This window comes from Ailuropoda melanoleuca, chromosome X, assembly GCF_002007445.2.
Source record: "Ailuropoda melanoleuca isolate Jingjing chromosome X, ASM200744v2, whole genome shotgun sequence".
In the NCBI taxonomy this organism is placed as follows: domain Eukaryota; kingdom Metazoa; phylum Chordata; class Mammalia; order Carnivora; family Ursidae; genus Ailuropoda; species Ailuropoda melanoleuca.
Window position 1 is genome coordinate 14,958,683 of NC_048238.1, and position 23,669 is coordinate 14,982,351.

Here is a 23,669-nt window from a genome sequence, read left to right on the forward strand (position 1 = left end):
GCTAGAGAGTAAAATGCTAAATGAAATAAGTAAGTCAGAGAAAGACAAATACCATATGATTTCACTCATGTGGAATTTAAGAAACAAAACAAAGAAAAAAGAGACAGACAAAAAAAAACACACTCTTAAATAGAGAACAAACTGGTAGTTGCCAGAGGGGAGGTGAGTGGGGAGAGGAGTAAAATTGATAAAGGGGATTAAGAGTCCACTTAACCTTGAAATAAGCACTGAGAAATGTATAGAATTGTTGAATCCTTTTTTAAAAAAACTACAATATTTACCATTCTTGACATGAATAACTGTAATAAAATTTAACTGACTAAAAAAAGAATCAGGACAAAGGGTGAGAAAGAAATATTTTGACCCATAATTTAACTAAAACTTGGCTTTTATTCACTGTTCCTTAACATAGTGTACTCTCTTTCAACATTTTCTCAAGAGCATAAACTATCTTTGGAATTTTCCCTCTTTGTTATATAACAAATATTTCCTTATAACAAATTCTTTCTGATGACTGTTTTTAACATTCTTTTACTTCTGAAACCAAATCTCTCTAAGTAACTTTCAAGTGGTTTTTTGGCCCATCATCATTTTATGCAATGTCGAAGGATGACTAATACAGCAAAATGAGGGGAAGCTTCACTTCTGAAGGTAAATAAAAAATAGTAATGAACATTTGCTTCCAGTAGAGCACTCCTTTCATATCTAAGGTGAAGAAAGAGGGTACAAATTCATTTTGACTAGTGGGTGATTATAATTGAGACTTTTTTATGAGTTGCTGTTATGGGCTGAATTGTGTCCCCGCCCCTGCCAAATTCATATTTAAATCCTAACCCCATGGGGGCGCCTGGGTGGCTCAGTCGTTAAGCCTCTGCCTTTGGCTCAGGGCGTGATCCCCTGGGATCGGGCCCTGCAACAGGCTCCTCTGTTGGGAGCCTGCTTCTTCCTCTCCCAATCCCCCTGCTTGTGTTCCCTCTCTCGCTGGCTGTCTCTCTCTGTCTCTCTCTCTGTCAAATAAATAAATAAAATCTTTTAAAAAATAAACAAATCCTAACCCCAGTACCTGAGAATGTGATTTCATTTGGAGACAAGGTCTTTAAAGAGGTAATTAAGTTAAAATGAGGTCATTAGGGTGGGCCCTAATCCAATGACTGGTGTCCTCATAAGATGAGCAAAGGAGGACACAGACGTACAGATCATGTGAAGACACAAAGAGAAGACAGCCATTTACAAGTCAAGGAGAGAGGCCTCAAAAGAAACCAAGCCCGCTGATACCTTGACCTTGGACTTCTAGCATCCAGAGCTGTAAGAAAATAAATTTCTGTTGTTTAAGTCACTGTTATGAACTGAATGATGTCCTCCCAAATTCATAAATTGAAGTCCTAATCCCCAGTGTCACTGTATTCAGAGGCAGGGCCTTTAAGGAGGTAATAAAGGTTAAGTGAGGTCATGAGGTGGAGCCTCAACCCAAAAGGACTGGTGTCCTTATAAGAGGAAGAGAAACCAGAGATATGTCTCCTTCCCCACAGGCACAGAGAAGAGGCCATGTGAGGACACAGCAAAAAGGCAGCCATCTATAAGCTGAGGAAAGAGGCCTCACTAGAAACCAACCCTGATGGCACTTTGATTTTGGACTTCTAGCTCCCAGAATTGTGAAGGAATAAATTTCTGTTGTTTAGACCACCCAGTCCATGGTACTTCGTTAGGGCAACTGTAGCAGATTAATACACGTGTCAATCCAGTAATTTAAAAAGAATGTTTTTTTCCATATGAGAGAAGACAAAGCATTTAAGTGCCCCTATTAAAACAATAAAACTACAGCCCAGATGATGGAAGATTTTATAACATCTTTCTTACCTTCTTAAAGAATGATGCAGGTGCCATTTCAGATCCATTCAGTGTTCGTAAGAGGAACATTGGCCAAGAAGATGCATTCATCTGATACCCTATTTTATAAAATAAATCAGCATGAAAAAGCCTCCCTGTGATATTACAGCAAATTGTTATAAAAAATAGGTTTTGCTTACCATTCTTCTCCAGAGAATGACTTTGTTATTGAGAAACTAAGGAAATAGCTAAGAGAAGCAGATGCACCCTTCAATCAGTTCTACTGTACCCACTGTACTATTTGGCAACAATGCTACAGTAGGGGTAGAAACTCTCATTTTGGAGAAGCCACTAGCTAGAGTTCACCAACATACACATATGTATGTTAGGAATGGGCCATAATACTAGGGGGTGATCCAAGCCAAAACCCATAAGAGGTTCCAGTCCCCACCGACAGCCACACAAGCATGGCAAAGGCTGCAAAAGACTTTCAGCCCCTCTTTTTCCTTAAAGTGCCTGCCTTATTTCCTTTCAGAAAGGAAACTCAGCAAAATGTACACTTATGATGCATTTCATTGTATATAAATTTCACTTCAAAATTTAAAAAAACTGTAAATAAACACTGAACTCTAGTTAATGATACGCATGCTAAAGTATTTAGGGGAAATATACTAACATCAGTAACTTCCTCTGAAATACATTTAAAAATAAGATGGACTGGGGGCGCCTGGGTGGCACAGCGGTTAAGCGTCTGCCTTCGGCTCAGGGCGTGATCCCGGCGTTATGGGATCAAGCCCCGCATCAGGCTCCTCTGCTATGAGCCTGCTTCTTCCTCTCCCACTCCCCCTGCTTGTGTTCCCTCTCTCACTGGCTGTCTCTATCTCTGTCAAATAAATAAATAAAATCTTTAAAAAACAAAAATAAGATGGATTGATGAATTGATAGAAGGGCAGATAGATAAGTGATAAAGCAAGCATGTAAAATGACAATGGTAGAACCTAGGTAGTGTGTGGGTGTTCACTGTAAAATATTTTCACCTTTTCTGTATGTTTGAAATTTTTCATACAATGTTAGGAAAAAAGATATCTCTCACTTTAGCAATCTTTACACACTAAACAAGATCTTCTCTTAGAATCTATATCAGATGAGGTCAAAATTCACTCAGTGGGTGTCTTTTTTAGAGATCTTATCAATTAATGGTGAATATCACAGCATCTGGCACATGCAACAGTGGGTAGGGTCTGCTAGTTTTATTGCTTTCTGGGGGCAATCCATTTCATGCAACACTTGCCTGCCCTGATGCCAGAATTAAAGAGAACTTGGCATGTATCCCTGATGGATACATGCATTAAGATAGGGAGGCACATGAATCACTGGCAATCACTGGCACTGGGTCCATCAGTAGGATTAAACATGCAAAAAAGTTCAGATAGAAAGTCATCCTATAATAATCCTATACCAAAATCCCCTTAATCTGAGGGGGAAAAAATGGGGGAAGGAGGGGATTTATTATATACTCCCTTAAAATATATCAGTATTATTAGTGATATTTAATAAATAATCATCCACAGCATGGATTTGCCACATTGCAGTTAGAATATTGCACAGAAATAATTCTCTGGTCCTTATACCTTTCTTTTAACCCCCATCTTATCCTATTACATCATGCAATCATCATCAGTGCCATCACCATCATCATCTTAATTTGACATTTTCTTAATTCTTTAACGGCCTAAAGTCAAACATAGATTAAAAGGCCAAAAACAGATGAAAGTGCGTGCAAAAATTCAAACACAGATAAAACTAATCTACAATGTTAGGAAGTCTAGAAAGTGGTACCTTTGGAAATGGGAGGTTTATGACTGCGGATCAGGAGTGGGGTTTCTGGGGTGCTGATAATATTGTTTCTTGATTTGGATGATGGTTATATGGATGCGTTCATTTATAAGCTGTACACTTACAAATTGTACACTTTTCTGTTTGCATGCTAAAACTTTAAAGAAGCTTTTAAATAATAACCTGTAAGGTTTAAATAACCTTTTAAAAAAGAAAACCAGGGGCGCCTGGGTGGCTCAGTCATTAAGCCTCTGCCTTGGGCTCAGGGCGTGATCCCAGCGTTCTGGGATCGAGCCCCACGTCAGGCTCCTTGCTGGAGGCCTGCTTCTTCCCCTCCCACTTCCTCTGCTTGTGTTCCCTTTCTCACTGGCTGTCTCTCTCTCTGTCAAATAAATAAATAAAATCTTTAAAAAAAAAAAAAGAAAAAAGAAAAAAAAAAAAGAAAACCAAGTTGTGTTATATTAAAATGGAAACTATTCAAAGCATCTAATGAGCAAATTGGCAAAAACTGTGTATTTTTAATATGTACTATCAAAATATATATTAATCAGCATGTACTGCTATGTATTTCATATTTTTAATTTAAAAACTCTAAAAGTAATTTGAAAAAAGAATAATCATAAATCTGGCTATGTGTTTGAAGTGTTGGCAATCACAACAGTTAGGCTTCCTTTAAACAAAATTCAAAAACATATTATCATTTATAAACAGAAATCAAATCCAAACAGGGAAGCACTACGCCTCAGGTTTACACTTCTATCTCTTACAGAATTCTGTATGATTTAAGAGATGTTTAAAACATAAATGGTATGAAAAAAGAAAAGAAGGCAAAAGGCCGAAAACACACACACCCTAAACCACCTTCTTGGAATAACACATCTCTAATTAGTTCTTTTTTAATATTTTAAACCAGATTAGGAATAATTAACAATTAGAGCAAGAAAAGTATAAAAATATGTTGCTAAAAGAGTGGTAATTATTAATATCTTAAATTTTGGGTTCTGAGGGAATTTTTAACTATAGAAGGAAACAAAAAGAAATCCATTCTCTCATTGTGCTTTACAATAGAGAATTTTCATTTCCAGCATTGTAAAGAAGAAGCAAAAACTAATATGTACCATTCACTCAAAACTACAGAAGTAATAGGGGTGCCTGGGTGGCTCAGTTGGTTAAGCATCTGTCTTCAGCTCAGGTCATGATTGCGATCCCAGAGTCCCAGGATCAAGCCCCACATTGCATCGGGCTCCCTGCTCAGCAGACAGTCTGCTTCTCCCCCTGCCCCTCACCCTACCCTCATGCTCTCTCTCACTCTCTCTCTCAAATAAATAAATAAATAAAATCTTTAAAAAAAAAAAAAAAGGACTGTAGCAGTAATAAAAGAAATCACTTATTTTCTACAGAATATCAGAGTACATCTAAATATTTGGGGGGGGCAGGCCTTTTTTTTTTAAGATTTTATTTATTTATTCGACAGACAGCACAAGCAGGGCGAGTGGCAGGCTGAGGGAGAGGGAGAAACAGGCAGAGGGAGAGGGGCAGGGAGCCTGATGCAGGGCTTGATCCCAGGACCACCCCCCTACATTATGACCTGAGTCAAGGCCAACGCTTAACTGACTGGGCCACCCAGGTGCTCCCAGACTTTTTTTTTTTTAAGATTTATTTATTTGGGGAGGGGAGTGCACGTGAGCACAGTGGGGACGGTCAGGAGGAGAGGGAGAAAGAGTCTCAAGCAGACTCTGCGCTGAGAATAGAGCCCGATGTTGGGCTCGATCTCACGACCCTGAGATCACGACCTGAGCTGAAACCAGCAGTTGTATGCTTAACCAACTGTGCCACCCAGGCACCCCTGGAGTACATCTAAATATTAAGAGAAAACAGGGACGCCTAGCTGGCACAGTTGGACTCTTGGTTTCCTCCCGGGTCGTGGTCTCGGGGTCGTGGGATCGAGCCCTGCATCAGGCTGTGCACTGAACGCTGAGTCTGCTAAAGTTTCTCTTTCCCTCTACCCTTCCCTGCCTTGCGTGAGCACGCTCTTTCTCTCTTTAAAATAAATAAATAAATCTTTAAAAAATAAATAGATATTAAGAGAGAACAATTTTGCCCAAAACTGGAGTCACATACTTTTTAGCTTTTAAAAACTTGGTCAAAATTGAGAGCTTTATACTTAAAAACCTTTGCTATACAGTTCCATCAATCTCCTCCTTTTCAAAGATCTAAAGGTACTGACCCCTACCCCTCTCACTATGATTTCTTCTCATTGTCGTTATAATGAAATTTCCAAGTTCGAAACTGGGGTCTGGATGTGGAATCATACCCTTCCCCTGTGTTCCCCCCCATGCCAAAAATGCTGAATGGCTTAACAGACAATAATGAGGGAGGAAGTGACTCAGTAACAAATGCTACAAACTTCTCCCCCAGAAGGGTTTCTGAATCTGCATGTGTGAATTAGTAGAGCTGCTTTTGACATTTCAAGTTTGAAGATAACATATGTCTTGCCCTGGAGTGGAGAACCTTCAGCACACATATGCCTAATGTGTACTTACGTGAAACTCTGTAACATATGGTACAGAGTTGATCTCTCATACATTCTCCACAATAACCACCTATTTGCAAAAATGCCTATCAGAGATTTCTAAAAGGCTACTTCAGGGGTACCCAGCTGGCTTGGTCCATAGAGCATGCGACTTGATCCTGGTGTTGTGAGTTCAAGCCCCACGCTGGGTGTAAAGATTACTTAAAAATCAAATCTAGGGTGCCTGGGTGGCTCAGTTGGTTAAGCAGCCGACTCTTGATTTCGGCTCAGGTCCTGACCTTGGGTCATGAGATCAAGCCCCACATGGGGCTCAGTGCTCAGTGCAGAGCTCCCTCCCCCTCTGACCCTCCCCCTGCTCACGAACGCACTCTCTCTAAAAAATAAATAAAATTTTTTTAAAAAATAAAATCTTAAAAACAAATAAAAGGCCACTTGAAAGTTTTTTTAATGAATATTACGTTAGTAAAAATATGTTATTTTAAAAACTGTTTATGCTTACCCAGTGGAGGCTGAAGTAAGTCCCCTTTCTTTTCACATGTCCCAATAGGCTGTATGTCTGGAGAATCGACAAGTCTCCAAAAATCGTTTCTGTTGTCACTACCATCCAGTCTTAAACGTAGCCTGGCACCAGTAATTCCAACAACCGTGGCTATACATATTGAAGTCACATTCCGAGGGTCATGGGCTTCCAATTTCATACCAACTTTGAAGTCATTAGCTGGTGGAACCTTGGACTGTATATGTTACATATGTGTGTGTGTGTACACACACACACACACACACACACAAAAATAAAGTTTTGTTAAAATGCATCAACTGTAAGAAAAACAAACAGTCAGTTATGTTACCAGAATACTATGAAATGTTTTAAGTAACAGTCATAGCAGATGGTGAGCAAAAGAACTATAAGGGTCAAGGAGAAGATCTTCTCTAAACGCTCTCCTTGGCTTGACATGCAGCATAAAAACACTGCCCATTGCTGGTCTTATACCTTTGCCCACTTCCAGGCAACCCAAATATATCCTATAAAATGCACCCTGAATGGCTTCCTAAAATAAGAATTTGATTAGGCCAATTTCCTTGAAATAAACCAACTGGCAGCTCACGACTGCCTAAGTCCCAGTCCTCAGTACAGTTTAAGAGCTCCCATACCTTTAACCTTATCCCCACACTATCACCTCTACCCACTTTGAGCTCCAGCCACCCCAACACTCAGGTTCTTCTACACCCATGTGCTTTGCTTTGGATGTTCCCTCTGCCTGAAATATCCTTCCCCTCATTCCAACCATCTCAGATATCACCTCTTCTGTGAGCACTCCCAGTACAGAGTTATCATACTTTTCATAATTAATTATTTACATGTCTGTCTTTCCCTCCAGATGGACGATCATGACTGCTTAGTATACCTGACACAGAGTAAATCCTTAATGAATGAATGCAAAGAAACCATCTGGCCCTTAAGTGGTACTACCACAATCCCATTATCTCCTCACATCGCTAGAACCTAACAAACACACAGACATCCCTCAACAAATTAACAATTCACATTAATATATACAATATCTACAGACTTTTGGCATACCTGTCTGAAACACTCCGAAGGGGCACTCAAAGATCCAGTCTCTTTCAAGTAATTTTCCCAGTGGAAATCATCTGGGGGAAAAAAAAAACCACATATACAAAATAGGGGGGTTTTAGTATACATAATATGTATACTAACTTTCAGGAGTAAAATAGGACCTTAATTCCATATCTCTTTAAAAAAAGACTTCCTAAAGAACAGATTCAACTTTCCTGATCTGCATTTGATTACCAGCATAGAAATAAAAAATAAGACAACTTTCTGGTAATAATGGCTCTGATATAATTACACTCCAGATCTTCTTCATGTAATGAGGAATTAACCCAATGATTCTAAAAATGTAGACTCTAAGAACAACTAAAGGATTTTTTAATAGAGTAAGAGCAAATTCTACTCATCTGTCTCTAATATAAATTTACTCAAGACGTGTATACTCAAGACCATTTCATCCCATTAATGTGAAGGCACTTCTTTTTTTTTTCATGGAGAACTAAAGGTCTTTAGGTATGTGGTCGTAAAGAATCTTACCTCTGCAATGCTTTATGGAAAGAAAAAAATCTGAGAACCAGAATTGCTTCTCAATTGACTGTTAGATCTCCATTCACGGTATCAAGAATATGGTGGCAGAATAAAGCAGCAAACCAGTCATCAGTACAGTCACTGATATGAATTATTTTAATGATCTATATTTTCTACAAACACTTGCTGTCCCTTCTCTCACTCAGCCTTCATGATATATTACAATGGTATTGAAGGTCATAAAGCAGTGTACTTTGCCTGGCTTGCACACTTCAATTCAGTGTTCCAGTCAGACCACCAAGACGCTGAGAAAAAGACTTGATAGCAGTATCAAAGGTACTATTAATTCATACAAAGGGTTTTTTTTTTAAGATTTATTTATTTTAGATAGAGAGAGAGAGAGCGCATGCGTGTGAGTGTGTGTGCAAGGAGGAAGGGCAGAGGGGAGAGAGAAGCCAACTCCCGGCTGAGTGGGGAACCCACGCAGGGCTAGATCCCAAGACGCCAAGATCATGACCTGAGCCAAAATAAAGAGTCGGACACTTAACCAACTGAGCTACCCAGGCACTCCATAATTCATACAAAGTTTAATTCTCATCAACCACCTATGCTCTTGTTTAATTTCCTCACTATAAAAATACTGGGTTTGACAGTTTCTCTTCTTGGGGGAATCTGCATTACCAGCCTCTTATACATCCTTCAAAGGGTAGAATACTTATATACACATACACATACACACAAATGGAGTGCTGTTACGAGTTTAACAACCAGCTTTCCAGAATACACAAGTAAAAAGACTGACTGGTAGTGTTTGCAGATTTCTATGGTATAAATACTACCACCATGGCTGATCACAAGGTGACAGGGTGAAGTCAACAACAACAAAACTGGGAAGATATGTGCACAAGTGGCTCTCCCAAGCTGGTGTGAGCCAGCTTCAGCATACCACTGTTATGTGTGTTTATGCATTTATATGTGTATGTACACATATTACATATGGTATTAAGCATGTCATATGTAACACTGTACACCCTTTTTTTAATGATAAATCTACGAGATTGCTCCATTAAAAAAAAAAATACTGAGTTTAATTCGGCTTGTAGATGACATGAAGCTAGCACTACCAAAGTGCTGAATGGCATGCAGCAGAATGTCAAGAATATGGGCTCTGAGGTCAAACCTGCCTTCTTCCAGTCTGGCTCTGCTTCTTACAAGCTATGTGACCTAAGCAAGTCATTTCAGTTTCTCAGCCTCAGTTCCTTCATCTACAAAATGAGGAAAAGTAATACATACGGCACAAGGTATTCTGAGAATTAAGTGATGTAGCATACATATGTCACTCAACAAAAGGCATGCATAAACTAGAAGTCATAGTTGTGCCTAAATTTATTAATACTGGATAGCTTTGTCCAAAATGAAAACTGGGGAGCCTGGGTGGCTTAGTTGGTTAAGCATCTGCCTTCAGCTCAGGTCATGATCTCAGGGTCCTGGGACTGAGCCCCACGTCAGGCTCCCTGATCAGCAAGAAATCTGCTTCTCCCTCTCCCTCTGCCTCTCCCCCTAGCTCATGCTCTTTCCCGCTCTATCTCTCTCTGTCAAATAAATAAATAAAATATTTTTTTAAAAAAGTGAAAACTGAGGGGCACCTCGCTGGCTTCAATCCATAGAGTGTAGGACTCGATCTCAGGGTCATGAGTTCAAGCCCCACATTGGACATGGAGCTACTTAAAATAAAAAGTTTTTAGATATATATTTGGGGGGGGCACCTGGGTAGCTCAGTCGGTTAAGCATCTGCCTTCGGCTCAGGATACGATCTCAGAGTCCTGGGATAGAGCCCCTCATCAGGCTCCCTGCTCAGCAGGGAGTCTGCTTTTCCCTCTCCCTCTGCCCCTCTCCCCCTGCTTATGCTCTCTCTTACCCACTTGCTCTCTCTGTCAAATAAATAAATAAAATCTTTAAAAAGATACATATATCTATCTATATCTATCTATCTATCTATCTATCTATCTATATATATATATATATATTTTTTTTTTTTTTTTTTAGTGAAAACTGTGGATCACCTGGGTGGCTCAGTTGGTTAAGCATCTGCCTTCAGCTCATGTCATGATCCCAGTCCTGGGATCAAACTCTACATCAGGGTCCCTGCTCAGCAGGGAGTCTGTTTCTCTTCTCTCCCTCTCCCTCTGTGCTCTCTCTCTCTCTCTCTAGCTCTCATTCTCTCTCAGATCAATAAAAAATAAAATAAAATAAAAGTGAAAATGGAGATCCATGGTTATAAAATTAACTGACCAAGATATTTCAGTGACCTCCTAAGCACTAACCTGACAATCAGGAAACCCAAGGTTCTAACTGAAGCTCTACTATCATATGACCTTGGAGAACATTAAAAAAAGAACAAAAGAGGGGCACGTGGGTGGCTCAGTTGATTAAGCATCCAACTCTTGGTTTCAGCTCAGGTCATGATCTCGGGGTCATTGGATCAAGCCCTGCGTTGGGCTCCATGCTCAGCATGGAGTCTGCTTGGGATTCTCTCCCTCTGCCCCTACCCCCACTTGCTCACTCGTGCTCTCTCTCTCTCTCAAATAAAATGTATAAATATTTTTTTTAAACAGGGGTGCCCGGGTGGCTCAGTCAGTTAAGCATCTGACTCTGGATTTCAGCTCAGATCATGATCAGAATTGTGGGATCAAGCCCCACATCAGGCTCCACGCTTAGTGGGGAATTCTGCTTAAGGATTCTCTCTCCCTCTCCGTCTGTCCCTCCCCCTGCTCACGTCTCTCTCTCTCTCTCTCTCAAGTAAATGAATCTTAAAAAAAAAAAAAACAAATGGAGGGGGAAATCTGACTATAATATCATTAAGGAGCCAACATCCCAGGAAGAAAGGAGTGTAAACTGAAGATAATGACAGGGAAACTAAAATCATTTCACAATAATACCTCAGATCAACCAACTACATTTGTAAAATTTTTCAATGACACTGGAAAAAAAATTCATTTAACACATTTTTAAAAATATTTTATCACCATTTGTGTCTGAATAGGCTATAATTTGAGCTAGCAAATCCTTTACACCCGTATTCTGCAATATGATCATTTTCTATCACATTGCTAGCTAATGACCCTATGTAGCATTTAACCACTGGAGCCTTAACTTTTTTCTTTATTCTTAAGGTAGTATTTTCAGTCCCCAAAACCGCTCAGTTTGGCTGCCCATGTGCTGAGACCCTACCAATAACATAGGGGAAACACACATAGCAAAAGGCTTTACTTAGATTTAGATTTGCTTAAATTTAGATTAGACATATCTTCAATAATACCACAGATGGAATTCCTGACCAGGAGCCAAAATAGTTAGAAAGTCTTACCCAAACCTGAGGACCCAGCCTGCCTCTGCATCTTACCCTCATGGACAAACCGGAGCAGGGGAATGTTATTCTCCCTCAGAAACGAGGCCTGGCAACTGAAAGGTTTGTTCATGAGATAGGTGTACACATATAACCATGTGATCTGATTGTTATTTGCACATGTCCATGGTCCTTCTTATTTGCCTTGTACTCTATTCTAGTCCATACATTAGCCCAAACACATTTTGACAAACTGAACATTATCTATATGAGCCACCTTGGTCTTCTCCAGAGTGAATCAGAATCCTAAAGTCTCCCAGCAGTGCTAGGCTTGGGTTCAGAGGCTCGGTAAAGAAGATGGGCAAAATATCTAGAGTTGGAAGCTTCTCAGCTGAATGATCAGCACCCACTGCTTCATAGCAATTATCACAACTATAACTGGGCATTCGTTTAATGTCAATCTTGCCCCCTAAGCTCAAAGAGGGCAGGAATCATGTTTGTCTTATTCATCACAGGTGTCTCATAGAAGGTTGCCAGTATGTGCCAGGCACCATGCTAGGTACTGTGGACATAGCAGTTAACAGAAGAGACAAAAGTTCTGGCTCTCTTGGAGCTTACCTTCTAATGGTCACTGATTTCTAAAATGAGATGTTAGGGTCAGGGCCCTGAGAAATATCTGTAGATGTCTGTCAATTTAATTAAGTAATATCATTTTTTCAATCAAGTTTGAGAATTTTTAAAAGTTACTAGTTTCAATTTTTAAGAACATATTTTTTAAAACTTATTTTTATGAAATGTCCAGTATAGCAAATCTATAGAGACGGAAAGTAGATAAGGAGTTGCCTAGAGCTGAGGGAAAGAAGAGGTATAGGGGAAGAACAGGGAGTGACTACTAACTGGGTACAGGATTTCTTTTTAGGATGATGAAAATGTTCTAAAACTGATTATGGTGATAGCGGCACAAGTCTGTGAATATACCAAGAACCTATGAATTGTGTACTTTAAATGGGTGAATTCTATGGTGTGTGAATTGTATCTCAATAAAATGGGTATATTAAAAAAAATACAACAGATGGGGAAGATTTGTAGGGATGAGGAAGAACATTTTAACCTAATGGCTTCCCTTTCCTTGGAGGGCTTTGGGGGTTGGAGGGAATTGCTGAAGAACAAATAAGACCAATGGAAAAGGGAGCTAAGGAAGAACTGGGGGCCCAGCCACAGTGAGAAAGAATGATTCCATGCGGATTACCTCTATAGGCAATCTTCCTGTAGGAACAGAAAGTCATAGGTGAACTACCCCAAGAGTGGGGCTGGCAGGACAGGTACAACAGAAAAATAAGGGGCAAAAGGTTTGCCTGGAAAACTCTGATAAACACAGTAAGCCTGTTATAGTTATTTTTTCTAATTCAGCTTTTTGTATGCGTATGACTAATTTTTTGTTTTCCTTAAGAGCAGGTACAATGGGTCAGATCCTATCTCCTGAGTCTCTGATGCAGTGCTATACACTTGCTGCTCACAGTAAGAAACTTAATACGTGAATTAATAACTCAAAGTTAATAAACATTTACTGAACGTTACTGTACGCTTAGGCATTATATTAGATGCTTTACATTCATTTTCTTTATTTAATTCCAACAGTCCCATGAAGTAAATAGTATCATCCCTGTGCTACAGAGAAGAAAAAAGAGACTAAGAACATTGAGTAATTTGCCCACGGTCAAAAGGCCAGGGAAGAATGAGATTGGGATTCTAGAACAGGTCTGTCAGACCTCCCAATGCCTAAGCTTTTATCCAATTAACTTTCTTTTGACCATCAAAAAAAGGATTTTCACATTGACTCTAATATTAGAAGAAAAGTCTTTATTAATAATCAAATTATCATTTTAATTGGTAATAAATGGTAATTATTAATTAGGTATCTTTAATTTGGCAAAAATAGCATTGAAATACATGATTTTTTCTACTTTAATCCCATACCAATTTATCTCTAAAATAAAACCAAAGTAAAATTTTCAAAATAAAATCTTTTACCTTTCCTATTGCTCAGGTTTTATATTTACAGGAGTCTACTACACAAGACTATACAAAAAGCAATAAGAGTTCATATTAACACTGAATGAAAAGAAAAATATATTGTACTGAACTACTTTAAAACCTACCATTTTGCATACTAGATGTACCTGATTGAGGAGGTTTCTCTTGATTCTCCTTCTTGGCATCCATTGAATCTAAAAAATGAAAGAAAATAATGAGCAACACCGGAAGGCCATAGCAAAAATCTAAAAGAGCTCTTAGAAAACATATGAACTAGGGTGCCTGGGTGGCTCAATCAGGTGAGTGTCTGACTCTTGGTTTTGGCTCAGGTCATGATCTCCTGGGTCATGGAGTTGAGCCCTGCATCAGGCTCCATGCTCAGCAAGGAGTCTGCTTGAGATTCTCTCTCTGTCCCTCCCCCCACTCATATTCACTCTCTCTTTCTCTGTAAAATAAATTAATTAATCTTCAAAAAAAAAAAAAGAAAAAAGAAAACCTATAAGCTAAAACTATTTTCTAATAGGACCCAGTTTTAATTTTATAATTAATATCCTCATTTCCTGCATAGGATTTCACTTTCTAACATACTATGTATCTTACAATTTGCTCATTTACTTTGTTTATTGTATGTCTCATTCCACTCAAATATAAGCTCCAAAAGGGAGCTTACCCCCCCAAAATTAAAAAAAAAAGAATTAACGTACCCTAGAGATAAACTGCATGCTTTTAAGAGTTTAAAACATAAAAGGGAAATTGAGATAGAATAGACTAGGCAGAGATTTTTCTCTGTGCCAAGCTGAAGAGCTCCAATAGCACTAGACCTTGTGACTTTACAAATCTAAGACGTTATTTTGTCCATATATATCTTAAAGTACTCATTTTTTTAATCATAATACTGTTAATACGCTGAAAAAAATTAACTGTAATTCCATAATAACTTCAACTAAGCAGTCAGTCTTCATATTTCCCCAAATATCTTATTTTAAGTGTATCTCTTTGAATCAGCACCCAAATAAAGTCCATATACCACAATGGACAATAAGCGTCTTAAGTCTCTTTTGATACTTACAGGCTCCTCCTCATCCTCTTTTCCCCCCACCTTCCTCTGGGAATTTTTTTTTGCTCATGACACCAGTTTAGTTTTACAGTCTGGATTGTGCTGACTAGCTCCTACGGTGCTGGGTTCTTCTGGTGTGTATCTTTTGTCTAAATATAAGGTATTAGTGAGGCGCCTGGGTGGCTCAGTTGGTTAAGCATCTGCCTTCAGCTCAGGTCATGATCCCAGGCTCCTGGGATCAAGTCTGGCGTCAGGCTCCTTGCTCAGCGGGGAGCCTGCTTCTCCCTCTGCCTCTGCCTGCCACTCCCCCTGCTTGTGCTCTCTCTCTCTCTGACAAATAAATAAATAAAATCTTAAACAAATACATAAATAAATATAAGGTATTAGTGTTTTGATCCAGAAGAGTTTAACCAGATTTAGGTTTTGCTTTTTTGAGGAGAGGAGAAAAGAAGGTGACTTCACAGGTGGTATTGTGCACTTCTCATAAGAGGCTCCTAATATCTAGTTCTCTCTCTTTTTGTGATATGAACAGCCACAGATGGCTACTGCCTAGATCCATTAGTTCATTAGTGATTACAAAATGGAGGTATTCTAATTTTATCATCCTGTTTTTATTAGCCAGAAAACTTGTATAGAAAGAAACCTCCCCTCTTCAATCATTCAATTACCTAAGGTACATGCCACATAGGAAAGTCATAAGCAACACTTCATTCTTTTCCTTTACTTTCTAATTTTCAAAATAATGAGCTGGATCCCAAGCATTCTCCAAAGATGACCAGTAAGTTTTGTTTTGCTGTGTCATTATGAACTCATGAATTTAACCATACTTAATGTGTTGTCAATCTATCACTCTTTTACTGTTATTGATGCCCAAATTGTCAAATGACAAGTTTCTCAAAGAAGGATCTATGAATGATACCAGGTACACAATTTAAGGTAACAGATCTACTTTCTGGTTATGACTCAGTACCTCTTCAAGATGTGTGAACATTTGAGATGGATATATAAGCTGCTTTCTATTTAAATGATTTGACTAGTACAAAGAAAGTACACTAAACTAAACACTTGACAAAAGTAAGAATAGCAGAGGACAACAACATTCAGCTGTCAGCCACAAGAAAGCTCATAAGAGACACAGGACTTGAACTGGGTGTTAAAGGAAGAACAGGATTTAGGATGGCAAAGGTGTTCAGGATGTATTATGGAAAAGGAAATACAGGTGACCCTTGAGTAACATGGAAGTTAGAGGTACCCCCCACCTGCAGTTGAAAATCCACAAATAACTTTCGACTCCCCAAAATCTTAGCTACTAATAATCTATAAATGGTTCATTTGAGAGTTTTTTCAAATTGTCACAAATCTCCAAAATATTTCCCAATATATTTATAAGAAAAAAACCCACACGTAAGTGGACCCATGCAATTCAAACCCATGTTGTACAAAGGTCAAGCATACAATTCAAAAGAAAGAGTGCAAATGAGTGTAGCATATTCAAGGCAGGGTGAGCAGACTTCTCACTAAAGCAAGATAAGACAAAGCATTTATTCATTCATTCATTCATTCATTCATTTATGGGGGGGGTAAAGGGAGAGGGAGAGAGAGAGTCTTAAGCAGGTTTCATGCCTAGCACAGAGCCCAACACGAGGGATTAATCTCATGGCCCTGAGATCATGACCTGAGCCAAAATCAAGAGTCAGTCACTTAACCGACTAAGCCACCAAGGCAACCCAGGATGAAGCATTTTTAACCAATCATATTAGAGTTAGAAGATTTGGATTCTGATTTTGACTTTGTCACAGATTGTTGTATGACCTGTTCACTTAAACTCCCTGAGTGTCAGTTTTCTCACTGATAAAACTAGGAAGAAGGAGCACCTGGATGACTCAGTGGGTTAAGCGTCTGCCTTCAGCTCGGGTCATGATCCCAGGGTCCTGGAATGGAGCCCTGCATCGGGCTCCCTGCTCACCGGGGAACAACCCTCTGCTGTTCCCCCTGCTGTTCTCTCTCTTTCTCTCTGTCTCTGTCTCTCTCTGTCAAATGAATAAATAAAATCTTAAAAAAAAAAATAGGAAGGAAAAACAAAATTATCTTTAATAGCTATTCAGTTCTGAAATTCCAATTCTAAACACCTAACCTGTCCTATGACTTTATTTCCAAAACGTCTTTTTTTCCAAAAGTTCAGTCTACTAAAAGGTAGTCATTCCAAATGAATAACTAAAAATATCATCATGTCCAGAAAGTAAATCTTACCTTCGTCCACTGTTTGCCCCATGGTATTATTTTCTGGTACTCTTTCCTACAAGGAGAAAGATGAATTAATGCCTCCTTTTAGCATATTTCTGAAAGGCATTATTATTAGCAATCAGTTATAGGGGCGCCTGGGTGGCACAGCGGTTAGGCGTCTGCCTTCGGCTCAGGGCGTGATCCCGGCGTTATGGGATCGAGCCCCACATCAGGCTCTTCCACTATGAGCCTGCTTCTCCCTCTCCCACTCCCCCTGCTTGTGTTCCCTCTCTCGCTGGCTGTCGCTATCTCTGTCAAATAAATAAATAAAATCTTTTAAAAAAAAATCACATATGTAAATCCATATATAATATACATTTGAACCACTTTTAAATATATACTTTCCAAATTCCATTTATCAATAATCTTCTAATAAAATTCTGTCCATATTATAATTCATAAAGCCAACATTTTTAGCTAAAAACAAAAACTAGACAATAATAAATGCCTTTTAAAAGTTCATGCCTTGGGGCACCTGGGTGGCTCAGTCGGTTAAGCATCTGCCTTCAGCTCAGGTAATGCTCAGGTCCCTGGGATCGAGCCCCACGTCTGGCTTCCTGCTCAGCAGGGAGTCTGCTTCTCCCTCTCTCCACTTATGCTCTCTCTCTGTCTCTATCAAATAAATAAACAAAAGCTTAAAAAAAAAAATTCATGCCTTAAGGAAAAATTCCGCTATTTCAAGATCGACACTCAAAACAGGAGAAAAATTAGTGCTTATTCTGTAACCTAAAAAGTGATAAACACGAGGCACCTGAGTGGCTCAATAAGTTAAGCTTCCAACTCTGAATTTCAGCTCAGGTCATGATCTCTGGGTCATGAGATTAAGCCTCACATCAGGTTCTGCACTGGGGGTGGAGCCTGCCTAAGATTCTCTTTCTCCTTCACCCTCTGCCCTGCCCCTTTAAAAAAAAGTGACAAACACCAAGTTAGATGAAAATACATTTAATAAAGCATTGGGTCAATTTTTAAGTTTATGACATGTTTATCATTTTTTAATATTGTTTGATCACCAAAACTTTTCACCATTTCTATATAATTGTTATGTCCTATACCATGCTATAAAACAATATAAAAACATACTTATAGAAGGATGGGCCTTCTAGTATTAAAAAGAACAAATAGGGGTGTCTGGGTGGCTCAGCTGGGTAAGCGACCAACTTTTGATTTTGGCTCAGGTCATGATCTCAGGGTCGTGTGTTGGGCTCTGCGCTGGGCATGGGGCCTGCTTGGGATTCTCTCTCCCTCTGCCCCTCCCCACCCCTTAAAAAAAAAGAGAAAATAAAAATGTACTAGTTAGAAAAAAATTAGTATTCAACCTGAATGTTTAATTTCTCTCTGGTCTATATAAGTTTCACTACAAGTTAAAAATGCCAATTCAGGGGCGCCTGGGTGGCACAGCGGTTAAGCGTCTGCCTTCGGCTCAGGGCGTGATCCCGGCCTTATGGGATCGCCCCACATCAGGCTCCTCCGCTATGAGCCTGCTTCTTCCTCTCTCACTCCCCCTGCTTGTGTTCCCTCTCTCACTGGCTGTCTCTATCTCTGTCAAATAAATAAATAAAATCTTTAAAAAAAAATGCCAATTCAATGGGAAAGATAAACATTTTCCTAGGACTAAGTACTAGGAGGAATATGTACAGATCTTGATGTAAAGGAATGCTCGTTAATTTAATAGAAACTATCTTTGAGTATAATTTGAGAAAACAGAAAAGTTCTTTTGTCTCTCTTAAAATGCCCCAGCATTACACTGTAATTCAGCTATGTCTTTCATCACTATACAAAGGTAGAGATTATAGAAGCCAAAGGAATAGATCGTGATCTACTGGTAAATACTGCTGGCATCAACTCATAGTTGAATACCCAGTGCCTCAAATAAAGATATGCCGTGGAGCTAAGAACATATCTATATGACTTACATACCAGATATGCAGATAGCACAGCTGTTGTCTTTCTGGAAAAAATTAAGAGCCTATCATTCTTTTAGAAATAAAAACGCATCTCACACAGTCGTCGTCTGCATAGGAAACAACAGAAAAGCTTAATTTTGCTCCCAATATACTTTGAACTGCTTCAGCACTTTTAAGAAAGACTCAAATAGGACTGCCAAAGTAGTTCTCCATGTTATATGGGAGAGAAAATTTGGGCAAGAAAAAAAATTAAAAGCTTTGTTTTGTTTTTGCCAGCATACAGAGAAGTTGCTTCACTGAATGCATATAAGGAGCAACTTCACTGTGTTAAAAAAATTTTTTTTTCAAATCTAAGTCAGCCAAAAGAAAAGTATTAGGTTAGCACTATTTTCTTTCAAAGATTTCATTTATTCATTTCAGAGAGAGAGAGAGAGAGCACAAGCATGAGTGGGGGAAGGGGCAGAGGAAGAAACAGACACCCCGCTGAGCAGGGAGCCCGATGCAGGGCTCAATCCCAGGACCCTGGGATCATAACCAGAGCAGAAGGCAGACGCTGAACCGATTGAGCTACACAGGCACCCCTGGTTAGCACTATTTTATAATAAGTGTCTAACACTGACATTTCCTTTACCAACATACCACAGGTACACTAAATCTAGTTAATGTATCTAGCAAACTTTGAACAAGCATTGATATTCTGGGATCCTTTACAAAACCATTTGTTTTGAAGATTGTATCTTGTTATAGAATTAAGAGCTAATAAGAGATCAACAAATGCTTTGAAAATTCCTGCATTGTCTTCAGCCATTTTCTCAGTACAATTAAACAATGATTAATAGTGGAATTATTTTTTAATTTTTTTAAAATTTATTTATTTCTTGAAGATTTTATTTATTTACTTGACAGAGAGTGAGCACAAGTAGGCAGAGCAGCAGGCAGAGGGAGAGGGAGAAGCAGGCTCTCCTCTGAGCAGAGAGCCCGACGTGGGGCTCGATCCCAGGACCCCAGGATCATGACCTGAGCCGAAGGGAGACACTTAACCAACTGAGCCACCCAGGCGCCCCAATAGTAGAATTATTAAACCTAAAATTCCCATTGATCTTACGTGATTCTGGAGAAAATTCTAAGAGTTTTTTTTTTTTCTTTCTTTGAGAAAGACAGAGTTTTAAAGAACTATTTAGCAAGTTAATGGGTCTATAATTCTAAGATTACAGGGCCTTTCCATTACTTGTTTGTTTCAGGTTGTTTGTTTTGCTTTTCCATTTTTTTGGTTTTGTTTTGTTTGAAGATAAAGTAATACACCTTGAATCTCAAATTAGAGACCACTATGTGAAGAGCCAGTACGGATAAACATTTTTACAAGAACAGGAACTTAACAAGTCTGACAAGGAAGAAATCTCCCAGGGCTCTTTTCAACTTTAAGCCATTGGTCAGTTGTTATAAAATGGATGGAATTATATAGGATCTCAATCTGAGAAGGTATAAAAATAAACAATGTACAGCTGAAAAAGATAAGCTTGTTCCTGCACCAACGGCAAAATTTGCTGCATATTTCCCAGACAGAAGTCCCATAGGTGGGAATACATAATGTCCAAACTTAAGCATTATTAGACTTGTTCACTGAACCTCCCATTTGTCAGATACTAAAAACCACGTTTTTTGAAATAGTCAAGTGACCTGAAATTGGGACAACATCAAATTTTTATCGGTGTAGAAAAGATTCTCTACACTATTATACATTTACCAGACTAACCTTTTCCTGATAACTAAGATTTTGGTAATAAATATAACAACACTCAAAATACAAAGAGCTGCTGGGACACTTTACTTTTTGCAATCTAGCCACTACCTACCTTCCTTTTCCCACAACTGCTTTCCAAAACCCTAATTACCTCCCAGGCATCAGACCCCATTTCAGTGTTTCAGTCCTTATTCTCTTGACACTTCAGGAGTGATAGGTCACCCCTCATTCCAGAAACCTATCATCTCTGAGCCTCAGGTTCTCTGGTTGTCCTACTTCTATTACCCCTCTGTGTTTACTTCCTCCTCCTGTCCTAGCCATTGATCTTCTCTAGTCACTCAGTCTCTTCCTCTAGATCCTAGTAATTTTAGAGTCTAGAATCTCATTCTGTTCCATGGTGATGCAACATCCCTATGTAGATGACTCCTATATCAGCATCTCTCATCTCAATCTCTCTCCAAAATTTCTAGTGTAGCCAATTGAACATCAGTCAAAATGCCTCACAACCACTTCAAACATTACATATTTAAGAAATCAAACTCCTTTGCCTTCCAAAATAACTGCTTCCTTTTTAAATAAGCATTACTAATAGCCAGTCTTTCTGAATTAGAAGTCATCTTTGATTCTCTTCTTCCTTTGTCCAGTATCTTATCAATTACCAAGTTCTGCTGATCCTTAAAGATCAGAAAGCTTGTAGTGAAAGAAAAACGATTCAAACCTAAGTCTGTTAAAACCCCAAAAAGACAGGTTTCAGTACACTGTCCTTGCTTTGAAAGGGAAAAGGAGACACACCATGCACCTTGGATAGAATGTATCCATGAGGCGTAAGAAAATAAAAATTATGGTCCCTAGGGTCTAACGATGGTAGTGATGAAAATGGTAATAATAAATACTATGAGTTGTCACTTATTGAACTCTTGCTAAATATCTTGTACCCTACAAGGGCCTTTATATACATTTTTCTTATCTAAAGCCTATTACAAGCCTGTAGGGTTGTTACTGTTAATAATGTCCATTTGAAAGTTAAGAATATTGAGGCTCAAAGATTTGCACAAGATTACCCAGTTAGATTGGACAAAGGTCCTTGAATGCTTAACCATTTTGCTAAAATCTCTTCTGTTGTGTTTGTGTACATGTTTTACCTCACTCAGATAAAATTAAGCTTTTAGGGGCAGTATTACGTCTGGTTCATCTTTTGTATTCTCCATTGCTATCCACAGTGTCTTTTACATGTAGGGCTCCCAAAATGTTTGCTAAATGAGTAAATGTAATCTGCTGTGCTACTGGCTACTTATACCTAAACCATATAGTCCCAGGACATGTGTTTTTAAAAAAAATTGGGAGGGGGGCTGGCTGTCATTGTTTTTCTTCTCGGTTCCTTCTTGCAATGTTTAATCTGCTATGGTTTAATTTACACAAGTCTAGGTCAACAGGCCAAGGAGAAAATTCTGTGAGATCTGAGACAATCCCCTACTCTTCATATCATCCTCCTTCCCAACATCTGATCAACCTTTAATTTTTTACTCTGAATTTGATTTCTAGAATGTTTGAGGTCTCAAAAAGACAGGCCTCAGTGTAAATTGGTCACTACTTTAAGTGGTTTTTTTTAGGGAGAAGAACAGCTAGGAATATATGCTGTACCAGAATTCAGTTTATAAATTCCAATTACATTACAGTTGTAACTAAAACACATGCTTTAAACCAATATTCACACACACAAAAACGGAAAGACACTGTCACTACACACAAAATAATTTGGTTGCATAAATATTTTATTATATTCCTTTGAGTATATCAATAGTATAAGAAGTTCCAGGGCCAGGAGAGGTTCACAAATATGCTTGCTGGTAGTTTTAAAGAAAATGTTGGAATAAGTGATCAAGTTACACACACACATAATTCACCAGAAAATAGTAATGAAATAGCATAAGTAGAACTTTTTTTTTTCATTTTTAGTCTATCTTGTTATAAAGACACTGTTTTCAAAATTGAATAACAAACAAAAAAGCTCTTCTTTGCTGCCCAGTCAATATGTAAGAGGATGATAGGGAAGCCTGAGTTAACTGCATTAAGATAGCACCTTTAAGTTTATCATTTTGACTTAAAAATAGTTTATTACTTTGGTTGCAAAAAGTACTTCACATTTCTACCTAAATGCAAAAACTCATACTGATTTAAGTGAAATACATTATAACTATATATTTTCCTTTGACAAAGAGCAGCTGGCTCTTTTAACTTTTTTAACTTTTTTTTGCTTCTGGTAATGGAGATTATCCTAATACAGCATAGGAAAAATGTATATATCCATCATATAGGCATATATAATTTGTTGGAATTGGAGATGATTCATTACTTAAGGATCTCACAAACACCTACTCAATTCACTCAAGTAAATAATCAAATTTGCCACTTTCTGATACATCTACAAAAGTAATTAGGAAAAAAAATTCTGAATTCTAATGTTGCAATTACCTTTAAATATAAAATTCCATCTCTGAATTGTGAATAATCAATATTAAGAATGAACATTTTTGATAGTGAGGATTTATCAAATCTAGCCTCCTGGAGGAAATTAAGGTTTCTAGAGGAGCAATTTTAATTATGCTTTAGTAAAGTCTACCCCAAAAAGTTAGAAACTAGTCTTTTTCTGTATCAAAACAAACCCAAGAAGAAAATAACTATTTTTAAGAATTTTTAATTTATCTCAAAAATTATAGCTTACAAGTTGAAATAATTACCTGCAATTTTAAAATAATTTATCTGAAAGCTATGCATTTACTTAAGTACGTTATATCAGGAAACAGATAAATGAAAGACAAGTCAAGGGTTGCCAAAATCCCAGTTTATAGTTGTAAATTCCTAAGGTTTTAAAGCACGGCCACAGGCTAATTGCCCAAAGACCTGCTGCCCACCGACATTTGCGGAGGACTGAAGTTAATAGCAAGGCATGTCAATTTACTACAGGCAGCTCTTGGTGTGACATTTTGACAAAAGAACTGGGTCAGGT

General features: G+C 38.4%; 1 protein-coding gene across 5 annotated transcripts in view; it reads right to left on the reverse strand.

Moving 5' to 3' along the window:
* SCML2 (Scm polycomb group protein like 2) overlaps positions 1-23,669 on the reverse strand; it is a 91,904-nt gene that overhangs the window by 62,646 nt on the left and 5,589 nt on the right. For 2 of the 5 annotated variants that reach the window (XM_034649596.1, XM_034649598.1), the window contains exons 2-5: positions 13,803-13,871; positions 7,779-7,849; positions 6,696-6,930; positions 1,858-1,946 (exon numbers count right to left, since the gene is read on the reverse strand). In XM_034649596.1, coding sequence (XP_034505487.1) covers positions 1,858-1,946; positions 6,696-6,930; positions 7,779-7,849; positions 13,803-13,871 — 464 coding nt within the window. Of the gene's footprint in view, positions 1-1,857; positions 1,947-6,695; positions 6,931-7,778; positions 7,850-13,802; positions 13,872-16,984; positions 17,031-23,669 lie in introns of all 5 variants that reach the window. The other 3 variants (XM_034649600.1, XM_034649599.1, XM_034649597.1) reach the window with 3 other exon arrangements.